The 27,342-nt window shown below is 44.2% G+C and overlaps 2 protein-coding genes across 4 annotated transcripts in view; one reads left to right on the top strand and one right to left on the bottom strand.

The window, feature by feature from the left end:
- MDGA2 (MAM domain containing glycosylphosphatidylinositol anchor 2) overlaps window positions 1–27,342 on the top strand; it is a 918,945-nt gene that overhangs the window by 685,069 nt on the left and 206,534 nt on the right. The window lies entirely within an intron of this gene.
- On the bottom strand, window positions 444–25,946 carry LOC148478852 (TOG array regulator of axonemal microtubules protein 1-like). Its single transcript, XM_088455341.1, has 8 exons — window positions 25,821–25,946; window positions 18,310–18,421; window positions 7,580–7,672; window positions 6,092–6,227; window positions 3,833–3,938; window positions 1,468–1,703; window positions 1,183–1,341; window positions 444–564 (listed from the first exon to the last, which is right to left on the bottom strand). Exons 1-8 carry the CDS (start codon window positions 25,944–25,946, stop codon window positions 444–446), a joined length of 1,089 nt encoding a protein of 362 aa, XP_088311467.1.

Below are 27,342 nucleotides of genomic sequence, written 5' to 3'. Positions count from 1 at the left end.
TGATAATCTACAGCTAAAAGCAGGACGAAGCTCGTATTTCACAGAACAGTTTCTAACAATTTGCTTCTATCTACTGGATGTTTTTTTCCCAGGTAATCAAGACCAGTCGTGGCTTATTAGTGGCTGGCCCCCAACATTGGTCTGATTTCACTTCTCCAGGGGACCATCCCATGCCATGTTAAGGGGTCCTTGAGGACTGGGTTTGGGAAGCGCTGTGCACATGTGGGCACAGTAACGGTAACTGGTGCAAAGATGTGGTAGAATAATTACCTGTGGGTGATGAGAGGATGAATATATTATACATGTATCCTACTCAAGTGCTTAATGTAGAAGTAACTAACAAGAAGTTTTGTGTGTCCATTACTCCACCTACGCACTTGTAACAAACCCAAACTTAAAACAACAACACATGAAACCACCACAAGTTATAAAAAAAAAAAAATCTATAGATGTTTTATTAGATTGTTTATGTATGGCAAATCCTTGCCGGGGACATAGGTTCGCAGAGATTTCTCAAAATCCGGATGGGATTTCAGGTGGTGCAACATCTTCCTGCCATAGAACCTGCAACATAAAAACGTGTGTAAATAAGTAATAAGCCATTCTGGGACCAGGGATGTAACCTGACATAAGCACATGAAGGCTCAGGCCTGGACCATCACCTACAGACAATACATTCTTTATGATTTGCTTTACATTTGCTCCTTATTCTCGTGTACATTTATCCAGCGGAGGATAAGGGCTGTTGTCTATGACTGTGTAACCTGCAAACACTGCCCTGTAATACATTAGGCTAAATAAAGGAGAGCAGATAATTATAACTACTCTATAATATCTCTGAGCAGTCCCATCCCAGCACTAGCTGTGCTTAATGTTCTCTACACATTTTAGCCCATCAGGAGGAGTGTGTAACATGAATAAGCGTGCCAGAAGGAATGGGTCTATTAGTCCAACAAAGACATCCTGAAAACATGGGTTTCTGTGTTACTGAGTGGGGGGAGAGTAAGAGAAAGAACGGGACGCATACAGCTAAAACCAAAGCTTCCAGGGTGAAATCTGAGGGCGCGGAATCTCTCTTGTTGAACCGTGTGAGAATGATTTGTAGAACTGATCACATCACCACAGAGCATGGACTGTATAATATCAGTTATTTCCCTTCTGGGAGCAGAGCAGACTACTAACCTGGTGTCCTGAGAGCCATCCTGAGCACACCTGGCTATAGCGGGTACAGCTCTCTCCGTGATGGTCTTTGGCCCGGATAAGACGCGCCTTTGTCCCATTCTCTCCACCAGATGGCATAAATGTTTGGCTGCACAGCTCCGAATGGTAGCGTTCACATGGCTACAGATAGAACATGAACGGATATCAGCACCAACATGACAAATGACCAAGTACTACATATAGAAAAGAAATACAAATGAGTAATTCTACATAATATATTCTAGATGTAGACTATAAAGCGATTACCTGAGTCCTCCATTTATGAGGGATGTGAGAGACCTGACAGATGTTACATTGTCCACCATGGCCTGTAGTGCACGGTCCACCTCCTCCCGTATAAACAAGTTGGAGTCTCCCGCCCTGGAGAGCAGGACACGTGCACAATGCTCCACCTCTCTATCCATGGCCTTCCCCAGCTGTATGAACTGGTCAGCTACACAGCCAATGGCAGCCCGGGACACTTGGGAGCACAAGTTCTTCACCTACAATGTATAAAATAGAAGATTTTACTACAGAACGTACACAAAGGAAGTTAGGGGGATTTAATCCCAGTTTGAACATCTATCCTTCATATGTAATAGGAGATATTATGAGCAGCATCGGATAATCTGGGGAACATCGGCCGGCTAAGCTGACCCATGGGGTCATGCAGCCGGCCACTGCAGATGAGAGGAAGAAGCCAGGAAATCTCCCTCCCCCCAACAGCGAAGGCCATCGCCGCCCCCTCCCCGCCCACAAATGGCCGCAGACTGTCAGTCTCCGTGCAGGATCACAGAATGGGTCAGGCACCTGCGCAGATTCCCGATCATCGGGAATCTGCGATCAGAAGTGCACTGCTGAATGAGGACCTCAGTGCGAAAACGCAGAATGTATGCTCTGCAAACACACTTACATTCAGCTCTGCATAAGCCCCCAAATATCAAAAGAGATTTGAACATCTTTATATAATACACCAAACAATGTTTGTCTGTCCTGCTATACATTTGGACACCCCTGCACTGATTGGGATGAAACCACTGTGAGGTGGTCCAGTTGGATCCTGGCCAGGTTTTAGGGGGGGTTACGGTTCCGGTCGGACCTCCCGTTGGTGTACGCAGGGCAGAACTTTGACCCAGGGAGCCTGTTTTGGGCCTTCTACTAAATGGATTTTTAATGAAAACTTCATAGAGGGGTGGCAATTGGTCTGGGATGCCTAAAAGAGTGGTTGGGGTTCCGGTCGGACCTCACTGCGGAGTGCGCCGGGCAGAACTTTGACCTTCGTTCTTGAACTTCGTTCTTGATAAAAGTCGATAGACTGAAACGTTGAACGAACGTCCCCTGAGATGGAGTTATTCTTTCTATACAAGACCCGTGAGTGCCGCAGCATCATTCCCTATATATATTTATATATATATATATATATATATATATATATTAGTTACCAGGTGGCAGCACTCAATGCTTGTTCAGAAATCAGGATGCGCGGTGTAATACCAATGTTTCAATATATATATATATATATATATATATATATATCTTATAAATAATGCACTCCTACGAATCCAGTGTTTGCCTTCGATTTCCAATGTCGGATCCATCATTGTGAAGGCACGCCAGTTATGTACTGTAGCTACTGATATTGAGCAACACTGGATTACTTAAAACCACAAAGCATGTATTTCATCAATGGCAAATAATCAATATAATCAATGCTGCTTTATGCCTGCTACTTGTCTGCCCATTTCGTAAATGCAACCATACCTACCAAACATATAAGAAATGGGTGCAGTTCAGCGTGTCTTAGCTGGGTGGAGGAACAAACACATCCTAGTTGTCACAATAGGTTTAATACATATTATTCCGGGCCACACCTCCAGGAATGGTCACGCCCCCAATTAGTCATGGGGTGTGCTGGCTGTCTCTGCAGCCCTGCTTGTAACCCTCCCCCTCCCACACGCAGACCTTGTAAAATGAGGATTTAAACTAAAGAAAAAAAAATGGTTCCTTTTTATCTTATTTTAAACGGGATGTAGTCGGCATCTCAACAGTCAGAATCCCGACATTCACTATATCGGCTGCAGGATCCCGACGGGTAAAAATGAAAACAACTTAAAATGGAAGTATTAGGGTTAGGCAGCAGGAATGGAGGGTTATGGTGAAGCTTCGGCAGGGGAGGATTAGGGTTACAGAGGGGAGGGTTTGGGTTAGGCTGCAGGGGAGGGGCTGTTAGGGCTCGACTGTGGGAGGGGTGGGTTAGGTTTAGCCTTAGAATTCTTCACGAAAATTGCCAGCATTTTCATAGTCTGGATTCTACAGCCGGAATTCCGACCATCGAGATTCTGACTGTCAGGATGCCGTATCCAAACCTTTTAAACTGTTCATCATGCAACTTTATGACAATTCTTATGGTATCAGGATATATTATAGGCAGCATGGTTTTGCCTGTTACAATACTGATGAGCAGTCTGTCTATAAACTACATTTTATTCATGGAGAAGATCTAGGAGAGCGATGGACAATGAGACCCAGAAGGATGTAATGTACTTGTGTTACACATACCAAATACTGTAACAAACACTAAGGACCCCACACACCTGTCAGCCATACACATATATATGTAACATATATTTACCTCTTTTGTCAGCACAATGCTGAGGGCATGAAGTCTCTCCAGGACAACTGTGGGATGGGACATGGACAGTGACCTCACCAGATTGATGCCCTTAATCTTCTTCTCCCTGGAAACAATTAAACATCAGATACTAAGAAGTCTCCTGGTCACAGGTCATTGTGCAGTGTTATTATGGTATTTCTCATGCTCCCCGGGCACCTTCCTCAGTTACAGCCCCTGACAAAGGCATCTTCGGAGCACCTACAGTATATGGTCCCTGGGCTTATTGGGCCTGATTCAGATTTGGAAACAGAATAAAATATAGCAAGTAACTGTGCATCTTGGTAAAACCATGCTGCACTGCAGGTCGGGCAGATGTAAAATGTGCCAAGAGATAAAATGTGGGAGGGATGTGTCTAAAGTTAGAACTAAATTGCAGTGTGAAAATAAAACTGGCCAGGCTTACCTACCCTCCCGATTTTGCCAGGAGCCTTCCGAAAATACGGAAAGGCAGGCAAGCCTCCCGGCAGCCGCCAATCCCCCCGCCCCCCTCACGATTAATAATGAAACCTCCGCAGCAGAGGGGGCCGGTAATGCGATTCACACTGAATCGCGTCATTTTGGCCCCACCTCCTGCTCCACAATGCCTGTATTATCGGCATTGTGTAGCGGGGGTGGGTCCCCGCCACGCCCACAAATGCAGGTCACCCATCCAGACACTCCCCCTTGTCCCAGCCACACACCCCCATCCTGCCAATCTGGCTACTCCCACCCAGAAGCAGAAGCCAGAAAGTCGGCAAGTATGCCCATTGCTAAGTGACAGACAGACAAATAATTATTCAATGTCAAAAATTATTAAAATAAACTAATAAGAGCTGAATTTGGACCTCCAGGTGGAAAGCCATCTCCATCCAGCTTTCACATACAGTACATAACGCCACTAACAGGCTGTGTTTTAAGGATTTTCTTCACCATGCGCATGTGAATTAATGGATTATGACAGCTGGAACTGAAAACCTCAGTCTTTGGTGGAATTATATAATCATAGTTACCTACCCTCCTGGAAGGTGTGGGAGACTCCCTATTTTTCGGGTAGTCCCCCAGACCACTGGAATTAATTGGTGGGGAGATAATTCTAGGTCTTAAGGAAGGGTCGGGGCTAAAATGATGTTAATCAACAAGCCCCACCCCCAAAGTAGTCAGCTGCATCTTATTTCTGTGCTTCTTTCGGAGAGGAGAATGCAAAAGTAGATAAGTAATTATGTACTGCATATAATAGAGGACAATATTAGAAAATGAAAAACTTGCACTCCGCCCCATTCATAGGGTAGTGGCCGTACCAACAACCCTAACAGTTCCACCAAGAAACACAACCCTAACAGTTCCACCGAGAAACACAACCCCAATAGTTCCACCGAGAAACACAACCCTAACAGTTCCACCGAGAAACACAACCCTAACAGTTCCACCAAGAAACGCAACCCTAACAGTTCCACCGAGAAACACAACCCTAACAGTTCCACCGAGAAACGCAACCCCAATAGTTCCACCGAGAAACACAACCCTAGCAGTTCCACGGAGAAACACAGGATCTCCTGGTTGGACTGTTAGAGGCACAGTAATGCTGCGTCTGAAGAGGTCATATCTTCATCGGTCCTCTGTCACCAATCAGAAAAGCAACCTCCATAGGTTTTCTATAGGGTGTTCAATTGCTAAATTTACCAGCAGACCGCAAATGCGCAGTAGCGCTGTAGGCCCCAGAAACTGAAAGTAAAGTGCGATCATTTCTTATTGCCATGATAAGCAGCGATATCAAATTATTCTCAGGTCTAAAACCCACTAATTAATAAATGGTCCCCTATGTATGTATTTATTTAAGGAATCGGTATGTAATACTGCCGGCCACATGGCAGTGTCAGCCGACAGTGGAACAGATCCCGGCACCGGCAGCCCGACAGCGCTGGAAATCCCGATCTTCCCCAGGTAAGTACTAACTAACCTAACCCTCCCTTAGGGGTGCCTCACCCTAACCTCCCCCCAAGTGCCTAACCCTAATTCCCCCTCTAAGTGCCTAACCCTAACCCCGTCCCTTCCCAACTGCCTAAACCGAAGTCCCCTGGGTCGGTGCCTAACCCTAACCTCCCCCCAGAGGTGCCTAACCCTAACGTATACCCAGCATAATTTATAATCACAGAATTGGAATGACACTAAGTAATAGAATAGCATTAAATAAAGAAGGTAACAAGCAGTAACACTGACCCTCCCCAGTCCCTCACTTACCAGTCGTTGTTAGACAGCAGATTAAATGCATCATTCAGAGATGGGTCCGGTCTGGGCAGCTCTCTGGGCACAGATGGGCGAGTGACCTCTGTGCAATGATGAGCAGACAATTGGACTTTGGTAGAGCTTTTTGGTGCTAAGAACAATACATAATACAGGTCAGACAGTGCAGGGCCAGTGCTCACATGCAGCAGTTACTGTACATGTAGTTATCTGTAGGAAGATGGACTATGCTGCCAGATCTCACATGAGGCCTCTCCCTCACCCAGATAGTTCAGGTGCTTATTAGAAAACCATGTAATACCGTGAGACTCATCCTGTGTTATGCAGAGAATTACAGGAGATGTCAGCTCACAAAGCTTCAGTTACTCAGTGACATCATGTTTGCAGGCGTGCAGGTAGGTAACGTTACTGTACTTAGATGTGTGATAATTATCAATGACAGGGAGGGGGTGTCATCATGACCCGTATCCCACCCACATCACTGGGGAAGGGGCCTGCTCTACTCTCCCCCAGCCATGTGAACCTCCCTTTTTGCTAGAATTACACAGGGTCTCATAATGTTATAGTGTGACTGGATGTTCTCACAAAAGAACTCATAATATAATTATTGCTAATTCACTGTTTTACCTGAGGATTTTTTCTTTAACTCAAAACCCTAATTGGGGGGGGTGGCCTTATATCTAGTATCTATCTAATATGCAGTCTCACAGCAAAAGGGACATACGGAGGGGTGAGCAACCAGTTCTGCCACCCAGGGCAGGGGTGATGGGGCACTAGTACTGCCCAGTGGCACTTTGTAGTCTGGCAAGGAACTTGGCAGCACAGCCATAAGATGTGACCAGCTACCTGCTCCTGACCCAACCCTCTCTTCATGAGGTCATGATGTATGGGGGTCGGGGTAAGACAAAATACCCCGACCCCCTTACATACTGAACTAAAACCATTTCCCACTGACTGTATTATCATTATTATTATTATTAGATATGTTCTCCCCACTATGTGCAAATGGTAATACTGTACATCATAGCTCAATAGAACAATAAAACCAGCATTGGGCATTCCGTAGGAAGATATGCTTGGTGAAAATAACATTTGGTGCCCATAGCTCTGTTATGGCAAGACTCACTGACATACTGCTAGGCCATCTAGTTCAGAGTAGACCAGAGTTTCCCAAATTCCGCCATTACAGTCCTGGTTTTAGGAATATCCCTGCTTGAGTCCAGATGGCTAAATCAAGTTGACAGAGGTACTAATGAACTCATCTGTGCTCAAGCATGAATAATCTTAAAACCTGGACTGCGATTGGGAAACTCTTGTGTAGACAATAAAAACAAATATCTTACTGGCTGGTACCACAATTAGATAATAAATGTATGGTCAGGGCTGGAGCGGATTACCCCTGGAATAAATCTCAATTGTCAACACAAAATATAAAACATTTTTGTTTTCAAAGAGGCAGAGGTTGAAAATGTTTTATAAACTTACGGTCTCTGGCCATTTTAGCCTTTGGAGGCTCAGGTTTGGACCACTTTATTTCTGTCTGTCCCGATGTTCTTAGTCGTACTGGATTATATATCTCTGCAGATGTAATATATACAGAGAATTGACAAACACACATAATAAATGAAAACAATAAATACATAAAAAAAATGGAAAAAGTAAATAAACACAGATTGTAAGGAAACCACACTATTGTTGGTACATATGGAGTGTGCTACTGCGCCTCCGCCATAATGCTCCACTACATGAAGCATCTGATCCTTTACCAAGATGGCCGCCATTCTTTAGTCTGCGCATGCGTGACACCATTTTGAGTCACTGAGTTTGAGCACCACAGTAGTACACAGTCATTTACTACTTAGCTCTGTGGGGGACCCTGCTAAATCCTGTGCTCCTGCCTACATACATGACCGGATGGTCCGCTGTATGCTCTGCTCCATCACAGCTGCCTGTAAACATAACTATGAGTATGGCTGTACTGAAACTGTGCAATACAATAATTACATGCTCCTGGTTATGTCTGTCCGGCTGGAGTATATACCAAACCGCTGGTATCTGCTATTTAATAACCGTGTACAGCACAAAATAGTAATAGTATACACATATCAACAATTATGACATAGATCTTTGGGTGAATGTTTGGGTACCAGAGTCCCTGTAGCTTCTGAAAAGCTATAGGGACTGGCAGAAAATACAACATTCTGGGAGCCACTGGCGGAACATACAACATTCTGGGATCTATACAAGCTTAGGGTAGATCAGGGCTGTACAACGGGCAGATGCTGCCTTCCTCACCTCGGTGGACCAACGTTCTCTGACAACCTCCATAAGCTCTATTGTATGGTATTGTCCTATTACATAGTATTTGGCCTGCGAGCACACATACAAGACTCACTGCCCAGGCAGCACTGGGCTATATAAATGGTGCCCGGAGACAGAAGAATAAAAATATATTTACCAGACAATGTAGGCAAAGTCTCCAGCTGGATGTTATAATAGGCAGAATTCCGGCCTCCAGCGTTTGGGCCTCTTCCAGTACATTTAGGGGGAACATTAGGAATTGCAGGCAGCTGTAAGCACAGAAACATACAGGACCCAGTGTAATAAGTGATAAGAACAAACAATATTATAATAACAACACATACAGTATAACAGAGAGGATGAAGTAAGAAGAAGCCCAATAGGACAATAGAAGTTAATATGTAATGTGATGTCTTGGGGTTTATTAGCTCGGCAGAGGGTGAATGGGTGCAGTGTTTAGGTGCTTAATGAGGGTCTACACACAGCTTTCAGGTGAAATAAACAGGGTGATTCTTTACTGCCAGCATATGAAATCAGGAAACAGAAAATAACAAACAAACCTAGCCCCTGTTTGGGGCGACTAACTCACTTCTTCAACCCTCTCTATAAGGGAGCAGCTAGTCTGCAAACAGAAGTCCCAAGTCAGCTTAGCCCCACTTCCTGCAGGTTAACACAGGCTCCGGTCTGGTCTTTAGTTGGCTGACACAACTACACACACATAGTCTGTCTCTATGCCTTCCCTGTATCCTCCAGGATAGGCCTTGGCTTCCTCAGCCTGCAGCTCCACTGCCTTCTCGTCACAGTCTGAGAGTTTGTGGTCCCCCCTTTGCCTCCTGCAAGATTCGGACACCGGCCTCCTGGCCTCCCAATGGCTCGCTCAGCTTCACTGGGCTCTCTGACTGGTCTGTCTCACCAGCCCACACCAGAGCTCTCTCCACCAGTCAGCCCTTACACAACTTCCCAGACTCCTTTTCTTCTCTGTGTGGGCGGATCTCTCCTGCCCCACACAGAATCTGCTGCTCACCAGTGCCACCTCTGGTGATACTGCCACAGTAATAATATAATACAGGGATCATCAACACACTCATATCAGAAAAGGTTCACTGCACACTGACCTATAGAGAAATATATATATATATATATACTACTGTAAGTCATTCACACACATTGTACAGTGTCATGTGCAATGTTTGACTGTTTTACACTACAGAACTTAAATTCTTATTAGCGTTTGATTTTATATTTGGTATAGATGACTCTCTCTGTAGTTAGATAGATAGATAGATAGATAGATAGATAGATAGATAGATAGATAGATAGATAGATAGATAGATAGATAGATAGATAGAATACTGACAGCGGAATCCCGACAGTCAGAAATTAATCCCATTACTATTACCTACAAAAAGTATCCTAGGCTACCACTAACCCTTACCCCTTCCCGTAACCCTCCCTCCCCAGTACCTGAACTTAATCTCACCCCTAGTGCCTAAACCTAACCTCCCCGCACCCTAAACCTAACCCACCCCCTTAGTGCCTAACCCTAACCCTCCCCCTAGTGCCTAACCCTAGCTCTAAACCTAACCCCTGATACTTTCCTTCGGGAAGCAGGCGGTCGAACTTCTGGAGCTGGGATCCAATGTTACCTCTCTAGGAAGTTTTTGGCCAAATTCATCCAGTGGAAGGCTCAGAACAGGCTCCCCGGGTAAAAGTTCTGCCCAACCTACACCAAGGGAGGTCCGAACAGGACCATAACCCCTAAAACCTGGCCAGGATCCAACTGGACCACTTGGTTTCATGCCAATGGGTGCAGGAGTGTCCGAATAAATAGTTGGACAAGCAAACAAACACACAAACAGACAGACCAATATATATATAAACTCATCAATTTCAACTAAATGGCAGAAGAATGGCTCAGGCTGACATATACAATGTGGTGTCACTGGCCCAGGACAGAAATATGTTGAATAATAGTGAAACAAATAGTTTTTATCCCATGGTGAATATAATAGGGATAATTGCAAATGTAACATTTTCTAAATTCATTGACAATAGCACAATATCCAGTAGAGGCTGAGGATATGACTTTAATCAGATATTTAACCATTTATATATTTATGTATCACTCCTGCGGAATTGTTATTCTCTATATCAGAGTTTAGTGGCAGCGCAGATGATGTCAGAATTAAGGCTGTATTGTGATGTGTAGTCCAGCAAGTTGTTCAAACAAAAGACATGACTACTATTAATCTGATCCTCAGCTACTGTATTAATAATTGAACCACAAATGTAGTTTATACAATGTGTGTATCTGTAACGTTATCACTCATTAAAACCACAATATTGATAAATAATGATTTCCCTTTTTACTGATGAAAGCTTAGTGCAGTGTGACCTGGCACTGTTAGTAAGAGACTACTGCACTCATAGCTGCTCATATACATGTGAAATGACATGTAAGTGATGCTGGTCACATCCCCTCCAGCAGCTCGAGTGCTAACAATAGGCCCTGTATATTTCCAAGCTCCAGGCCCCGGTGGCCCTTATCTGGCCCAGCCCAGACAGGACAATGTTCTCTGCTTTATCCTCAACCTCTATGGACAGCATGAAACTGAAAACGATAGACCATGGGTGCATAACTAGTTCCTGTGTGTATGCGCCCTTAGCGTCAGGGTCATGGGCGCTGTATATTGTATTAGGTGAACAGCAGGTCCGGATTAAGGCCTGTGAGGGCCCCTGGGCAACAAACATGTGGGGGCCCCTAATAAATGTGGATGAACTGGGTGTATGCACAATGGGGACCTTATGCAGAGCCCACAGTAGTGGTGCCCCTTATGCAGTGCCCCCAGTAGTGTCAGTGTCCACAGTGGTGGTGCCCTTTATGCAGTGCACAAAGTAGTAGGGCTCCCAGGAGTGGTGCCCCCTATGAAATACCCCCATTAGTAGCCTATGCAATACCCCCATTAGTAGTGCCTCCAGTAGTCATAGCCCCTGTGGTAGTGTCCCCTGTCGTAGTGCCCCTAATTGTAATGCCTCAATAGTAATGTCCCCTGTATAAATGCCCCCAGTAGTAATGCCCCTGTAGTATTGCCCTCAATAGTAATGCTCCCTGTAATAGTGCTCCAGTAGTAATGTCCCAAGTAGTAGTGCCCCCTAGAAGTAGAGCAATGCCCCCTGAGTAATGCCCCCAGTAGTAGTGCCTGCAATAGTAATGCCCCAGAAGTCATGCCCCCTGTGGTAGTGTCCCCTGTGGTAATGTCCCCACTAGTAATGCTCCCTCTGTAGTAGTGACCCCTGTAGTAGTGCCCCAGTAGTATTGCCCCACTCCAAGTAGTAGAGCCCCAGTAGTAATGCCCCCTGACTAATGCCCCAGTAGTAGTGCTCCCTAAGTAATGTCCCCAGAAGTAGTGCTCCCAATAGTAATGCCCCCTGAGTAATGCCTCCAATAAGCTGCTTGCACAAAAGAAACAAAAAAAACGAATACTTACCTTAAGCCTCGATCCCGCGTCCGCTGCCGTCCAGTCCGCTCGGCTGCTTCCCTGACTATGGAAGAGACGTCGTGACGTCTCTCCAATACTGCACACTGCGTGAGCCGGAAACTGGAGCTCCCGAGTGAGCTCCGACCTCCGGCTCCAGCTGCCGCAGCAGGGAGGGAACCTGGTGCCCACTGGTTACAAAATCGCAGTGGTCATCTGGCAAATGGAGCCTGACTGTGGCGCCGGGTTTAGGTGGGCTGGAAGAGGCGGAACTGGTTCCGTCTCCTTCAGCACACTTTAACCCCGATGGGTGTGGTGGACCTTTACATGTGTAGGTCCAGGGATGACCGCCCTTGTCACCCCCCGTGAACAGAAGAGAACAAGACCCTAACAAACACAGAGCATCCATCATACAAATCCTATGTACATACTGGTAGATCTCCAGGTAACCTGACACTGTATAGGTACTTTATGCTGCAAAACGCTGTAAATGGTGCATTACTATAGTGCCATCAGCCCATGCTCCACAGTCATTACAGTAACTATGTATCATATATCTATGGGGTGAGATCCTGCCCAGGTCACAGAAATATTGTTGTGAGGAATAAATAAAACCAACAGGGGAAAAACATAATAATGATCACACTCACCTGGTCACATTTCTGAGGGCTTGGAAAGCTTAGCTTAGCCTTTGGAGGCTCAGGTTTGGACCACTTCACTTCAGTCTGTCCCGATGGTCGTACTGGGTTATATGTCTCTGCAGATGTAATATATACGGGGTTACTTACATATAATAAATGAAAAATAATTACATTAAAAAAGTGGAAAAAGTAAATAAACACAGATTGTAAGGAAACCACACTATTGTTGGTACATATGGAGTGTGCTACTGCGCCTCCTCCATAATGCTCCACTACATGAAGCATCTGATCCTTTACCAAGATGGCCACCATTCTTTAGTCTGTGCATGCGTGACACCATTTTGAGTCACTGCATTTGAGCACCACAGTAGTACACAGTCGTTTTCCACTTAGCTCTGTGGGGGACCCTGCTAAATCCTGTGCTCCTGCCTACATACATGACCGGATGGTCCACTGTATGCTCTGCTCCATCACTGCTGCCTGTATACATAACTGAGTGCGGCTGTACTGAAACTGTGCACTACAATAATTACATGCTCCTGGTTAAGTCTGTCCGGCTGGAGTGTCTACCAAACCGCTGGTGTCTGCTATTTAATAACCGTGTACAGCACAAAATAGTAATAGTATACACATATCAACAATTATGATATAGATCTTTGGGCGAATGTTTGGGTACCAGAGTCCCTGTAGCTTCTGAATATATATAAAAAGCTGGTGGAACATACAACATTTTGGGATCTATACAAGCTTAGTATAGATTAGGGCTGTTCAATGGGCAGATGCTGCCTTCCTCACCTCTGCGGACCAACTTTCTCTGACAGCCTCCATAAACTCTATTGTATGATTTTATCTTATTACATAGTATTTGGTCTGAGCACACATGAGACCCACTACCCAGGCAGCACTGGGCTGTATACAAGGCCGGAGTAAGGTGTCTCTGCACCCTTGGTAAAACTTCAGCCCCCACCCTCTCCCAACACCACCTACCAGACACTCAGGTGAAAGTGAGGAGGTGGCATCTAAGAAGTTCCACAGCCATCACCTGCATTTAGTACAACAAGAGTGTCTCTCAGACACATCATTAATATTGTGATAGGCAGACTCTGTGGCGCCTCAGATCCTGGCGCCCTAGGCAGCAGCCTAAAGCTGCCTAACGGTACAGTCGGCCCTGGCTATATAAATGCTGCCCGGAGACAGAAGAATAAAAATGTATTTACCAGACAATGTAGGCAAAGTCTCCAGCTGGATGTTATAATAGGCAGAATTCCGGCCTCCAGCGTTTGGGCCTCTTCCAGTACATTTATGGGGAACAAAAGAAAGTGTGGGCAGCTGCAAACAGAAACATACAGGACCCAGCGTAATAAGTGATAAGAACAAACAATATTATAATAATAACACATACAGTATAACAGAGAGGATGAAGTAAGGAAAAGCGCAATAGGAATAATAGAAGATAATATGTTAATATAACACAGGGATCAACACACTCTATACATATATATATATATATATATATATATATATATATATATATATATACACAGCCATGGCCAAAAGTTTTGAGAATTATACAAGTATTGGTTTGCACAAAGTCTGCTGCTTCAGTGTTTATGATGGCAATTTGCATATACACCAGAATGTTATGAAGAGGGATTGGATGAATTGCAATTAATTCAAGAAGGGCAGCAAAGAAGCCACTTCTCTCCAGGATAACATCAGGGACAGACTGACATTCTGTAAAAGGTACAGGAATTGGACTGCTGAGATCTGGGGTAAAGTTATTTTCTCTGATGAATCCCCTTTCAGATTGTTTGGGGAATCTGGAAAAATGCTTGCCCAGAGAAGGAAAGGTGAGCGCTACCATCAGTCCTGTATCCTGCCAACAGTAAAGCATCCTGAGACCATGTGTGGGGTTGCTTCTCAGCCAAGGGAGTGGGATCACTCACAATTTTGCCTAAGAACTGAGCCAAGAATGGTACCAAAACATCTTCCAAGAGCAACTTCTCCCAACCATCCAAGAACAGTTTGGAGAGGAACAATGCCTTTTCCAGCATGATGGAGCACCTTGCCATAAGGCAAAAGAGATAACTAGGTGGCTCAGGGAACAGAACATCGAAATTTTGGGTCCATGGCCAGAAAACTCCCCAGACCTTAATCCAATTGAGAACTTGTGGTCAATCCTCAGGTGGCGGGTGGACAAACAAAAAGCCACAAATTCTGACATACGCCAAGCATTGATTAAGCAAGAATGGACGGCCATCAGTCAGTATGTGGCCCAGAAGTTGATTGACAGCATGCCAGGGCCAATTGCAGAGGTCTTCAAAAAGAAGGGTCAACACTGCAAATATTGACTCTTTGCATATTATTAATGTAATTGTCAATAAAAGCCTTTGACACTTATGAAATGCTTGAAATTTTACTTCAGTATACCATAGTAACATCTGACAAAAAGGTCTAAAAACACTGAAGCAGCAAACTTTGTGAAAACCAATACTTATGTAATTCTCAAAACTTTTAGCCATGACTGTATATATATATATATATATATACTTCCCAGAGGTGCGGCACTCACGGACAGCAAAGCAGACAACACGGTGGTAGTATCATCAATGTTTCAGTTTATCACTGTCTTCAAGATGTAAGAAGACTGTGATGAGCTGAAACGTTGATGATACTACCACCGTGTTGTCTGCTTTGCTGTCCGTGAGTGCCGCACCTCTGGGAGGTATATTCTACATTTGCTGTGGAGGCACCTGGCCTGTATATAATAAATATATATATATATATATATATATATATACATATAGTCCCAATGTCCAGCACTCTTCTATAAATAACTGCCATCAGTCCCGGTGCTCATCCAAAACCAATGTGTGTATTATCAAGAAACAGCGGATGTCACTCAGGTATATCAATAAACAATATCCTGCCACAGCGGTATAGATCTATACCGCTGTGGTAGGGATATTGTTTATTGATATACCTGAGTGACATCCGCTGTTTCTTGCTATACATATATATATATACACATATGTATACACTAGTTGATGTACCTTCAAGTTATTAAGTTATATTATGAGATGTTGTCCAAATCCATCCAGTGTAAGGCCCAGAACAGGCTCCCTGGGTCAATGTTCTGCCCGGCGCACTCCGCTGTGAGGTCTGACTGGCATGACAACCACTCCATTAGGTATCCCAGAATAATTGCCACCCCTCTGTGAAGTTTTCATCCAAATCCAACGGGAGGTCTGAGCGGGAATTCAACCACCTAGTATGTATTCTGGGGGGTTGTGCATGGGATCCCGGCACCTGTGATGCCGCCAGTCAGAGTATTGACAGCGGCATCCCGACAGTCAGACTCCCGATACAATAAGGTAAGTATCCTATCACTAACTAACCCTTACCCCTAACCCTCCCTCCACAATGTCTGAACCTAACCTAACCCAAGTGTCTAAACCTAACCTCCCCCTCCCCACACCCTAAACCAAACCCTCACCCCTTAGAGCCTAACCCCTAACCCTCCCTCCCCGGTGCCTGAACCTAACCTCCCCTTCCTCACACCCTAAACCTAACCCTCCCCCCTTAGATCCTAACCCTCCCACTAGTGCCTAACCCTATCCCCTAAACCTAACCCTCCCCCTAACCCCTGATACTTACCTTCGGGAAGCAGGCGGTCGAGATTCAGGAGCCGGGATCCCGACGCTGTCGGGATACCGGCGCCAGTATTTTGACCTTCGGCATCCTGCATGCTGGGATGCTGAATACATCCCCTTCTGGGATCCAATGTTACCACTCTATGAAGTTTTTGTCTAAATCCATCCAGTAGAAGGCTCTAAACAGGCTCCCTGAAATAACAGAATCTCCCTGATTCCCTGAAGAGTCCAGCATCTCCCTGATTACCCCCTACCCTCATTATGTAGCTGTTCTATAAATAAATTAGTATTAGTGTGTTTTCATCAACAAGTAGATCTAACTGCTTTGGGGCATGTTTACATATATTTACATAAATTTAAGTACATTTTATGACACGCCTCTCAGATGTAGCAGTACACGCCCACTTTACCGCGCACTCACAGCTGTTGCTTTCACAAACTCCCTGAAGTGCTTTTGCAAAAGTAGGAAACTATGTTTATGCTGCAATAACGCTGTAATGGTGCATTATGCCATCAGCCCGTGCTCCACAGTCATTACAGTCACTATGTATCATATATCTATGGGGTGAGATCCTGCCCAGGTCACAGACATATTGTTGTGAGGAATAAATAAAACCAACAGGGGAAAAACATAAAAATGATCACACTCACCTGGTCACATTTCTGAGGGCTTGGAAAGCTTAGCTTAGCCTTTGGAGGCTCAGGTTTGGACAACTGCATTTCAGTCTGTCCTGATGGTCGTACTGGGTTATATATCTCTGCAGATGTAATATATACGGGGTTACTTACATATAATAAATGAAAAATAATTACATTGAAAGAGTGGAAAAAGTAAATAAACACAGATTGTAAGGAAATCACACTATTGTGGGTACATATGGAGTGTGCTACTGCGCCTCCTCCATAATGCTCCACTACATGAAGCATCTTATCCTTTACCAATATGGCCGCCATTCTTTAGTCTGCGCATGTGTGACACCATTTTGAGTCACTGCGTTTGAGCACCACAGTAGTGCACAGTCATTTACTACTTAGCTCTGACATGACTGGATGGTCCGCTGTATGCTCTGCTCCATCACCGCTGCCTGTATACATAACTGAGTATGGCTGTACTGAAACTGTGCACTACAATAATTACAAGCTCCTGGTTAAGTCTGTCCGGCTGGAGTATGTACCAAACCGCTGGTGTCTGCTATTTAATAACCGTGTATAGCACAAAATAGTATATACATAGTATCAACAATTATGACATAGGCCCTCATTCAGAGCCGTTCGCTATTTGCGTTAGTTCGTTCAAAAACAAGGGGTGGCTATTCAAATGATCCGTTCGCACATTGCAGTCTGGTCACACCTCTAAGTCTGAACGAGCGAGCAAAACATACGCTCGTTTATTTGTTAAAAACGCCCCCTGGCCGCTCGCACCATACGTCATGTCCACTATTTATTAGATTAATCGAGTACATCGAACAGGATATGAACTGCTCGCTATTCTTGTGGTTGGTTTTTTCAACCGCTATTTTGCGAGCAGTTCTGAGTTAAAAAAAAACAAGTGACGTGGTCAATGACGCTGCTATATTAATTATGCACACCCATAAAACGCCGGTTTTGACCTTTAAGCACGCCTGCGTTCTGATCTCCACTCCCCGTTTTCAAGCACCTTCCCCTGTTACCGCCCACATACGCCTCATTCTGTCACTCAAAATAGCAGGCACTCACTATATTGCGTACAAACGATTTTCAGCCGCACTGACTGGTTCGCGCATGCGTACTAAAAACCGTACGCATGCGCAGATGTGCGAACATCGCTCGGAACGAGCGTACTGCCGCTAGCGAGTGGCTCTGAATGAGGGCCATAGATCTTTGGGCGAATGTTTGGGTACCAGAGTCCCTGTAGCTTCTGAATATATACAAAAGGCTGGTGGAACATACAACATCCTGGGATCTACACAAGCTTAGGATAGATCAGGGCTCGATAACTGGCAAATGCAGACCAACGTTCTCTGACCGCCTCCATAAACTCTATTGTATGGTTTTGACTTATTACATAGTATTTGGCCTGCGAGCACACACACAAGACTCACTACCCAGATAGCACTGGTCTATATAAATGGTGCCCGGAGACAGAAGAATAATAATGTATTTACCAGACAATTTCGGCAAAGGCATCAGGTGGATGTTATAACAGGCAGAACTCCGGCCTCCAGCGTCTGGGCTTCTTCCAGTACATTTACGGGGAACGTTAGGAATTGCAGGCAGCTGTAAGCAAAGAAACATACAGGACCCAGCGTAACAATAAGTGATAAGAATATACAATATAATAATAACAACACATCCAGTTTGAAGAGGATGAAGTAAGGAGAAGCGCAATAGGACAACAGAAGATAATATGTAATAATATAATACAGGGATCAACACACTCATATCAGAAAATGTGCATATTAACCTATAAATCAAATTTTTGCCCAGAGCACTCCGTAGGGAGGTCCGACCGGGACCCCAACCACTCCATTAGGCATCCCAGACCAATTGCCACCCCTCTGTGAAGTTTTCATCCAGTGGAAGGCCCAGAACAGGCTCCCTGGGTAAAAGTTCTGCCCAACGTACACCAACGGGAGGTCCGTCCGGTACCCTAACCCCCCCTAAAACAAATTAATTAATTTCAACTAAATGTATTGTCATTTTTACAATTACTACTGTAAGTCATTTACACACATTGTAAAGCAGGGATGGGGAACCGTATAAGGCCCGCAGAATCATTTGGTCTGGCCCTCAGAGCCTTTTTCTGCTAGCTTCATCTGGCTAGGAGGGTACCTAGAATGGCACCCTGCAGCCAGAAACTATGCAGCAGTGCGCGTGGGGCGTCCTTAGGACGCTTCAGACGGTCACACAGCTGTCCTTACAGCTCCCCAGAGCATCCTCAGCTTGCTACGGGCATTGCTGTAATCACTGGCTATTTTGGCCCCGCCCTCGTGTGAAGTCACACTGAGGGGCGTGGCCTGCACCAGGCCCGCAAATAATGTTATATAAATCAAAATGGCCCTCAGCAGAAAAAAGGTTCCCCACCCCTGTTGTAAAGTGTCATGTGCAATGTTTAACTATTTTATACTACAGAACTTAAATTCTTATAAGCGTTTGATTTTTGATTTGCTATAGGTGACTCCATACAGTATGTATGTATATATAGTAGGGATGAGCGGGTTCGAAATCCGAACCCCCCCCTCCCCCCCAGATCCGAGCCGGGAACCGAGTCTGGCTCGGGTTTTCCCACCAGACTCGGTTCCCGGAACGAGGCAAAACGTCATCATCCAAGTGTCGGATTCTCGTACGTTTCGCGCCTCCCATTCCCCGCCCCCCACCATCTTCAATCCAGTCCTGGAGAGTGTAGTGAGAGGATGTGTAGTGTAGTGTCTGTGGGAAAGTGGCTCTGCTGTATCAACCTGCTCTGCTGTATCAGTCCAGTCCAGTGGTGCTGTGCTACTGTATCAGTCTGGGGGTGACCTGCTCTGCTGTATCAGTCCAATCCAGTGGTGCTCTCCTGTGCTGTATATTCAGTCCAAATATTTTTTACAGGGTCTGCCCTGTGTGGTGTAGGGATACGCTGCCCTGGGCCCTGTGTATATTCACTCCAAATAAAAAGGGGTGATTTAATTCATCCAAATAATTTTTACAGGGGTTATTTAATTCAGCCAAACAATTTTTACAGGGGCTGCCCTGTGTGGTGTAGGGGTACGCTGCCCTGTGCCTTGTGTGCCGCCCACTTATGTCGCTTAGCATAGTCATCCAGCTACTGTACAACCTTTTGTCATAAAAACAATATTGTTAGGTGTGAGGTGTTCAGAATAGACTGGAAATGAATGTTATTGAGGTTAATATTAGCGTAGGAACAAAAAAAAACAAATTATGTGATTTTAGCTGTTTTTATGCTTTTTTTCAAAAAAATACAGATCCAAAACCAAAACCCGGAAGGGTGGTTTTGCCAGATCCAAAGCCAAAACACAAAACACGAAAAGTGGCCAGTGCACACCCCTAATAGATAGATTAGATAGATAGATAGATAGATAGATAGATAGATAGATAGATAGATAGATAGATAGATAGATAGATAGATAGATAGAGATATTTTACTTTCTAACAGGGGTGTATTAAAAGAGGAAGGGGCCCGTGTGCATTCCCCTTCCGGGGCCCCCTCCTCTCTCCCCGGCCTCCGGCAGCAGACTGACGCCTGACCGCAGCAGCAGTATACTCTGGTCACTAGTCTGTGCCAAGAGTCTACTGCGCATGCAATTTCCTCACTGCACATCCGCAAAAACGCAGTGAAAATGGCCGCGGCTGACATTTTCCGGTATTTTGTGCAGTGCTGAGACACCTGACGCAGAACCTCGGAGAGGTAAGTATTAGAGAATAAGAGTGCAGGGTGTGCACTAATTATAAATACACCCCTGCTTTCTAACTAACAGATATCTCTTTAGTGATTTTCTAATGGTACCAGAACAATGACTCCTGGGATAACAGATGGACATTTTTTTGGGTTGTTTTTGATGCAACATAAAAAGTAAAATATTGTAAAAATATGTCTCACAAATGATGCGTTTGTCCTTTTTGCTGTGATTTCTGAACAGTCTGACTTGTAAATAAGTTTTGGGTCAGCACCCCATAAATACACCAATATGATCATCAGCTGAATACAGCTTTCAGCCAGCAGGGAGGCTGCTCTGGCAGAAGAATGGCTTCAGGCTAAACCTAACCCACCCCCTTAGTGCCTAACCCTAACCCTAACCCACCCCCTAGTGCCTAACCCTAGCTCTAAACCTAACCCCTGATACTTACCTTCGGGAAGCAGGCGGTCGAGATTCTGGAGCTGGGATCCAATGTTACCACTCTAGGAAATTTTCAGCCAAATTCATCCAGTGGAAGGCTCAGAACAGGCTCCCCGGGTAAAAGTTCTGCCCAACGTACACCAAGGGAGGTCCGAACAGGACCATAACCCCTAAAACCTGGCCAGGATCCAACTGGACCACTTGGTTTCATGCCAATGGGTGCAGGAGTGTCCGAATGCATAGTTGGACAAGCAAACAAACAAACCAATATATATATAAACTCATCAATTTCAACTAAATGGCAGAAGAATGGCTCAGGCTGACATATACAATGTGGTGTCACTGGCCCAGGACAGAAATATGTTGAATAATAGTGAAACAAATAGTTTTTATCCCATGGTGAATATAATAGGGATAATTGCAAATGTAACATTTTCTAAATTCATTGGCAATAGGACAATATCCAGTAGAGGCTGAGGATATGACTTTAATCAGATATTTAACCATTTATATATTTATGTATCACTCCTGCGGAATTGTTATTCTCTATATCAGAGTTTAGTGGCAGCGCAGAAGGTGTCAGAATTAAGGCTGTATTGTGATGTGTAGTCCAGCAAGTTGTTCAAACAAAAGACACGACTACTATTAATCTGATCCTCAGCTACTGTATTAATAATTGAACCACAAATGTAGTTTATACAACGTGTGTATCTGTAACGTTATCACTCATTAAAACCACAATATTGATAAATAATGATTTCCCTTTTTACTGATGAAAGCTTAGGGCAGTGTGACCTGGCACTGTTAGTAAGAGACTACTGCACTCATAGCTGCTCATATACCTGTGAAATGACATGTAAGTGATGCTGGTCACATCCCCTCCAGCAGCTCGGGTGCTAACAATAGGCCCTGTATATTTCCCAGCTCCAGGCCCCTGTGGCCCTTATCTGGCCCAGCCCTGACAGGACAATGGGCCTGATTCAGAGCTGAACGCTCTGACCAGAGCGCTCGCTCTGAATCAGGGCCCTTCTACCTTTTTTTGGAGCGTCCTCATGGATGCTCGCATAGCTGTGGGTTACCACCCACAGCTATAGCGAGCGTCCATGATGAAGGTCGCGATGGTCTTGACCATCGTGACCATCGGGCTTGCGACGGAGTCCCTGCGGTAGGGTCTCGCTGCCGCGAGCCCTGGAGTGATTTTGGCTCTATCAGAGCCAAAATCACTCCCACTGACATCACTAGTGATGTCAGTGGGGCCGGCTTGAGACGGTAGGCGTTTCCATGGGAACGCCTCCATCTGGCAGGCACGCCCCCGGCACACCCACCAAAGGGGGCGTGCTGTCAATCAACATGGACAGCACGCCCCCTTTGGTGCGAGACCAGGAGCGATGGAGAGCCCGTCGCTCGCCTGGTCTCACGCATGCGCACGACGGAGCTCCCTCCGTCGTGCGCATGTGCAGTGGGGGAACATCGACCCGCTTGCGAGCGTACTGCCGCTCATTAGTGGGTCTGAATGACCCCCAATGTTCCCTGTTTTATCCTCAGTCTCTATGGTCAGCATGAAACTGAAAACGATGGGCCATGGGTGCATAACTAGCACCTATGTCTATGCGCCCTTAGGGTCAGGGCCAGGGGAGCTGTATATTGTATTAAGTGAACAGAAGAGAATAAGACCCTAACCAACTCTGAGCATCCACCATATAAATCCTATGTGCATACTGGCAGATCTGTGAATTCCAGGTAACCTGACACTGTATAGGTACTTTATGCTGCAATAACGCTGTAATGGTGCATTACTATAGCGCCATCAGCCCGTGCTCCACAGTCATTACAGTCACTATGTATCATCTATCTATGGGGTGAGATCCTGCCCAGGTCACAGACATATTGTTGTGAGGAATAAATAAAACCAACAGGGGAAAAACATGAAATGATCAGGACTCACCTGGTCACAGGTCTGAGGGCCTGGAAATACATCAGCTGCCTGTCCTGGACGACCCCAGGGAAATGCATATTTCCCCTTCGCAGCGCTCAACATTCGGTGAGCATTCGGCTTAATTTGAGGGAACATCCCTCAAGCACAGTCGCACTCTCTTTACTCCTCAACTCGACGACTAGCACTGACCTATGCTTTGGCAGTTGGTCAGCTGATTCCGTGACATCACAATGCAGTGACATCACCAGACATTCTATTCCCTGACTGCATGAGACACATTATACAGCCATCTACTTAGCACCACGTAACACATAGGGGCAGATTGGGAACATAATGTAGCCTTTGAAAATATTTTAGTGATATCATGTTGTAGGCAACAAGGGCTGCAATAGCTTATTATAAGAAATCCCCCGATCTCTCACCATCAACAAGGTTATAGCCAAGGTACAATACAAAATGGAGGCCTTTGGTGTCCCAGACTCTACCTCAGCCTCTTCTCCTAATATCATATGGTACAAATAGGACATATTAGTATTGCAGTGGGAAAACTATGGTACAGTAAATCCACCATATAACAGCCCTGACCCATCACTCATTACTCAAATTGCATTTTAATATGATTAAACATGTATCATGGATTTTAAACTTTTGATCCAAGTACAGCATTTGCTATGTGTTCGGCATCCCGACGGTCGGGATGCTGACGCTTACATTAACGGCGGCAGAATACCGACTTTGGTCAGAATCCCGGCTCCGGTATCCAATTGCCAGGATGCCGAAGGTAAGTAATGAGGTTGGTTAGGTTTAGGGGCTAGAGTTAGGCACTAGGGGAAGTGTTAGGGATAGGCACTAATGGGGGAGGGTTAGGTTTAGGATGCAGGGGGGGAGGTAGGGTTAGGTACCAAAGAGGGAGGGTTAGGGTAGGGAGGGTTAGCATACCGACCAACAAGTGTCGGGATGTTAACCATGTCGGGATCCTGGTGTCGGTATTTCATACCGGTTCCCAGCATTGTATTGGGTATAAATATCTCATCAATTGGCACAATTATACTTTGGGCCTGTTCTTCCCCTGTATCCACCTTATCTTCGTGTTTTGGTTTTGGATCTGTTTTTTTTTTAAATTGATAAATAGTTTTTAAGAACAACTAAAATCATGTAATTTTTGAAACCCAAAAGCCAAAATTCGGATTTAAAATCCGAATTCCGAACAGTGAGAAGATCAGAAATGCAACTCGGATCTGTCCTGATTCTCGAAATTCTGGTGGATTCGGATTTCTGGAGAACCAAACCGCACATCTCTAATTACACTGCACAACAATGAAAATGTTTCCGATGTGAAAATAGTTACTTCGTTCTAATTGATTTCAGCATGCAAAGAATGAATATGACATTTAAAACTGTCAGCTAGCTCTGAGTTCCGAAATATAGCCCATTTATGACGATGTAGGGGTATTCCTAGTGAAGTGGGCAGAATGGAGAGAATCTTACCAGCAATCTGCTTTCCGTGCAGAGGGGGTGGGGCCTAATGACCCAATTAAATGAATCAGTTATTTGTCCCCTCCCCTATTCAAATATATGCGATTCACGGGATTACCCACACATGATAACTGTGGTGCACTGAGTGACAAGCATAGGGAGCGATTCCACCAAGACATTTCAGCAATGGAACAAAGATATCAGGGTAGGTGATCACTACTGTTGGACAGTGACAAGAGATGCCCCAGAAGAGGAGTACAAGCGACAAGCAAAGAGAAAGCACCCCCATGAATAGGCCACTATATTAGATAGTACTTTCATATGCTGTATGTTCGTTTCGTATGCTGTATGTTTGTTTCCTATGCTGTATGTTTGTTTCATTTTGTGTTCTTATTTGTGATTGATTGAAGTAAAACAACTGTTATTTATTTTCTATCAAGAAAATATCAGATTATTTTAAAATAGCTTTTCACTAGGACTATATTACTAATGTACATACAGTATAGTGCAAGTAGTGTAGCTCAAAAAATAGAGCTAGTAAAAACATTCTGAAATCATTTTAGTTTTTCTTGACCTCAAATTAGTAATGTATGACTATTTATAGAAAGGAAACAAATAAAAAGTATTAATTTGTTGTACAATGTTATATATTTATATATATTTTTCTCTTGACTAAATCTATTTAATTCTACTTAACTACACTATACTACCATGCTGTATGTTAGATTTGCACCCTGACCGAATCTGAACTCTGATGTGGAAGCTGTCTGGTCGGTGGGCAGGTGTTGATGTCACTTGTCATAGCAAGCTCAAGCCTTCATGTGCTTTAGGAGTTCCTACAGTAATGCAGCTATTTAAGCAGAGTGAATGGTTCTATTAATGTTCTGTATACTGATCAGTGACAAGTGCTTCTAATTTATCTCTTCTAATATCGTGTGTAAGTTATATACATATAGTCACATTTTCAGACTATGAAAATCATATAGAATAATGAAATATTAAGTACATATTTCCAGGGAGAAGTGGGTTTTTTTTCCTCCCCACTGTATGGACAGTATGAATCTGAAAACGATGGACCATGGGTGTATAACTAGCGCCTGTGTGTATGCTCCCTTAGAGTCAGGTCCTTGGGTGCTGTATATTTTATTAGGTGAAAGGAAGAGATCAAGAGCATCCACCATATAAATCCTATGTACATACTGGCAGATCTGTGAATTCCAGGTAACCTGACACTGTATAGGTACTTTATGCTGCAATAACGCTGTAATGGTGCATTACTATAGCGCCATCAGCCCGTGCTCCACAGTCATTACAGTCACTATGTATCATATATCTATGGGGTGAGATCCTGCCCAGGTCACAGAAATATTGTTGTGAGGAATAAATAAAACCAACAGGGGAAAGACATGAAATGATCAGGACTCACCTGGTCACAGGTCTGAGGGCCTGGAAATACATCAGCTGCCTGTCCTGGACGATCCCAGGGAAATGCATATTTCCCCTTCGCAGCGCTCAACATTCGGTGAGCATTCGGCTTAATTTGAGGGAACATCCCTCAAGCACAGTCGCACTCTCCTTACTCCTCAACTCGACAACTAGCACTGACCTATGCTTTGGCAGTTGGTCAGCTGATTCCGTGACATCACAATGCAGTGACATCACCAGACATTCTAATCCCTGACTGCATGAGACACATTATACAGACATCTACTTAGCACCTTGTAACACATAGGGGCAGATTGGGAACATAATGTAGCCTTTGAAAATATTTTAAAAGTGATATCATGTAGGCAACAAGGGCTGCAATAGCTTATTATTAGAAATCCCCCTGATCTCCCATCATCAACAAGGTTATAGCCAAGGTACTATATAAAATGGAGGCCTTTGGTGTCCATACTCTACCTCAGCCTCTTCTCCTAATATCATATGGTACAAATGAGTAATGCAGTGGAAAGACTATGGTGAATCCACCATATAACAGCCCTGACCCCATCACTCATTACTCAAATCGCATTAATGATTAAACATGTATCATGGATATTAAGCTTTGGATCCAAGTACAGCATTGTATCAGGTATTAACATCTCATAATTTGGCACAATCATACTTTGGGCATGTTCCTCTCCTGTATCCGCCTTATCTTCGTGGATCTGTTTTTTTTTTTTCCATTGATAAATAGTTTTTAAAAACAGCTAAAATCAAGTAATTTTTGCAATCCAAATCTCAAAATTCGGATTTAAAATCTGAATTCTGAACAGTGAGAAGATCAGAACTGCGACTTGGATCTGTCCTGAGCCTCGAAATTCTGGTGAATTCGGATTTCTGGAGAACCGAACCGCACATCTACAATTATATATTTATATATATTTTTTCTCTTGACTAAATCTATTTAATTCTACTTAATTACACTATACTACCATACTGTATGTTAGATTTGCACTCTGACCGAATCTGAACTCTGATGTGGAAGCTGTCTGGTCGGTGGGCAGGTGTTTATGTCACTTGTCATAGCAAGCTCAAGCCTTCATGTGCTTTAGGAGTTCCTACAGTAATGCAGCTATTTAAGCAGAGTGAATGGTTCTATTAATGTTCTGTATACTGATCAGTGACAAGTGCTTCTAAATTATCTCTTCTAATATCGTGTGCAAGTTATATACATATAGTCACATTTTCAGACTATGAAAATCATATAGAATAATGGAATATTAAGTACATATTTCCAGGGAGAAGTGATTTTTTTTTTCTCTCCTCCCCTCTATATAGATTACTGCTAAGTATCATTGTGTAGGATTTACTGTAACACGCTCATTTTTATTTCATGGGCACTAAGATCCAATCCATCATGTGAGATTTAAAATGTACCATGAGACCTGCATTGCCGTAAACCCGAGAAGCATGATTCATATTCACATTGCTGTGTTTGCAGTCAACATTTAATCATGGCTTTA

This window comes from Taudactylus pleione, unplaced genomic scaffold (assembly GCF_031769625.1).
Source record: "Taudactylus pleione unplaced genomic scaffold, aTauple2 ptg000652l, whole genome shotgun sequence".
NCBI classification, from domain to species: domain Eukaryota; kingdom Metazoa; phylum Chordata; class Amphibia; order Anura; family Myobatrachidae; genus Taudactylus; species Taudactylus pleione.
This window is presented reverse-complemented; position numbering and strand designations above follow the sequence as displayed.

What these genes read in the sequence shown, in the direction of transcription:
- LOC148478852 (XM_088455341.1), bottom strand. Translation starts at nt 25,946, where the DNA reads ATGTTCCCTCAAATTAAGCCGAATGCTCACCGAATGTTGAGCGCTGCG. An exon ending in GGCTAAAATGGCCAGAGACC is followed by an intron (nt 6,228 to 7,579) that starts GTAAGTTTATAA and finishes TATTGTTCTTAG; the next exon opens with CACCAAAAAGCTCTACCAAA. An exon ending in CTCATAAATGGAGGACTCAG is followed by an intron (nt 1,342 to 1,467) that starts GTAATCGCTTTA and finishes TTCTATCTGTAG; the next exon opens with CCATGTGAACGCTACCATTC.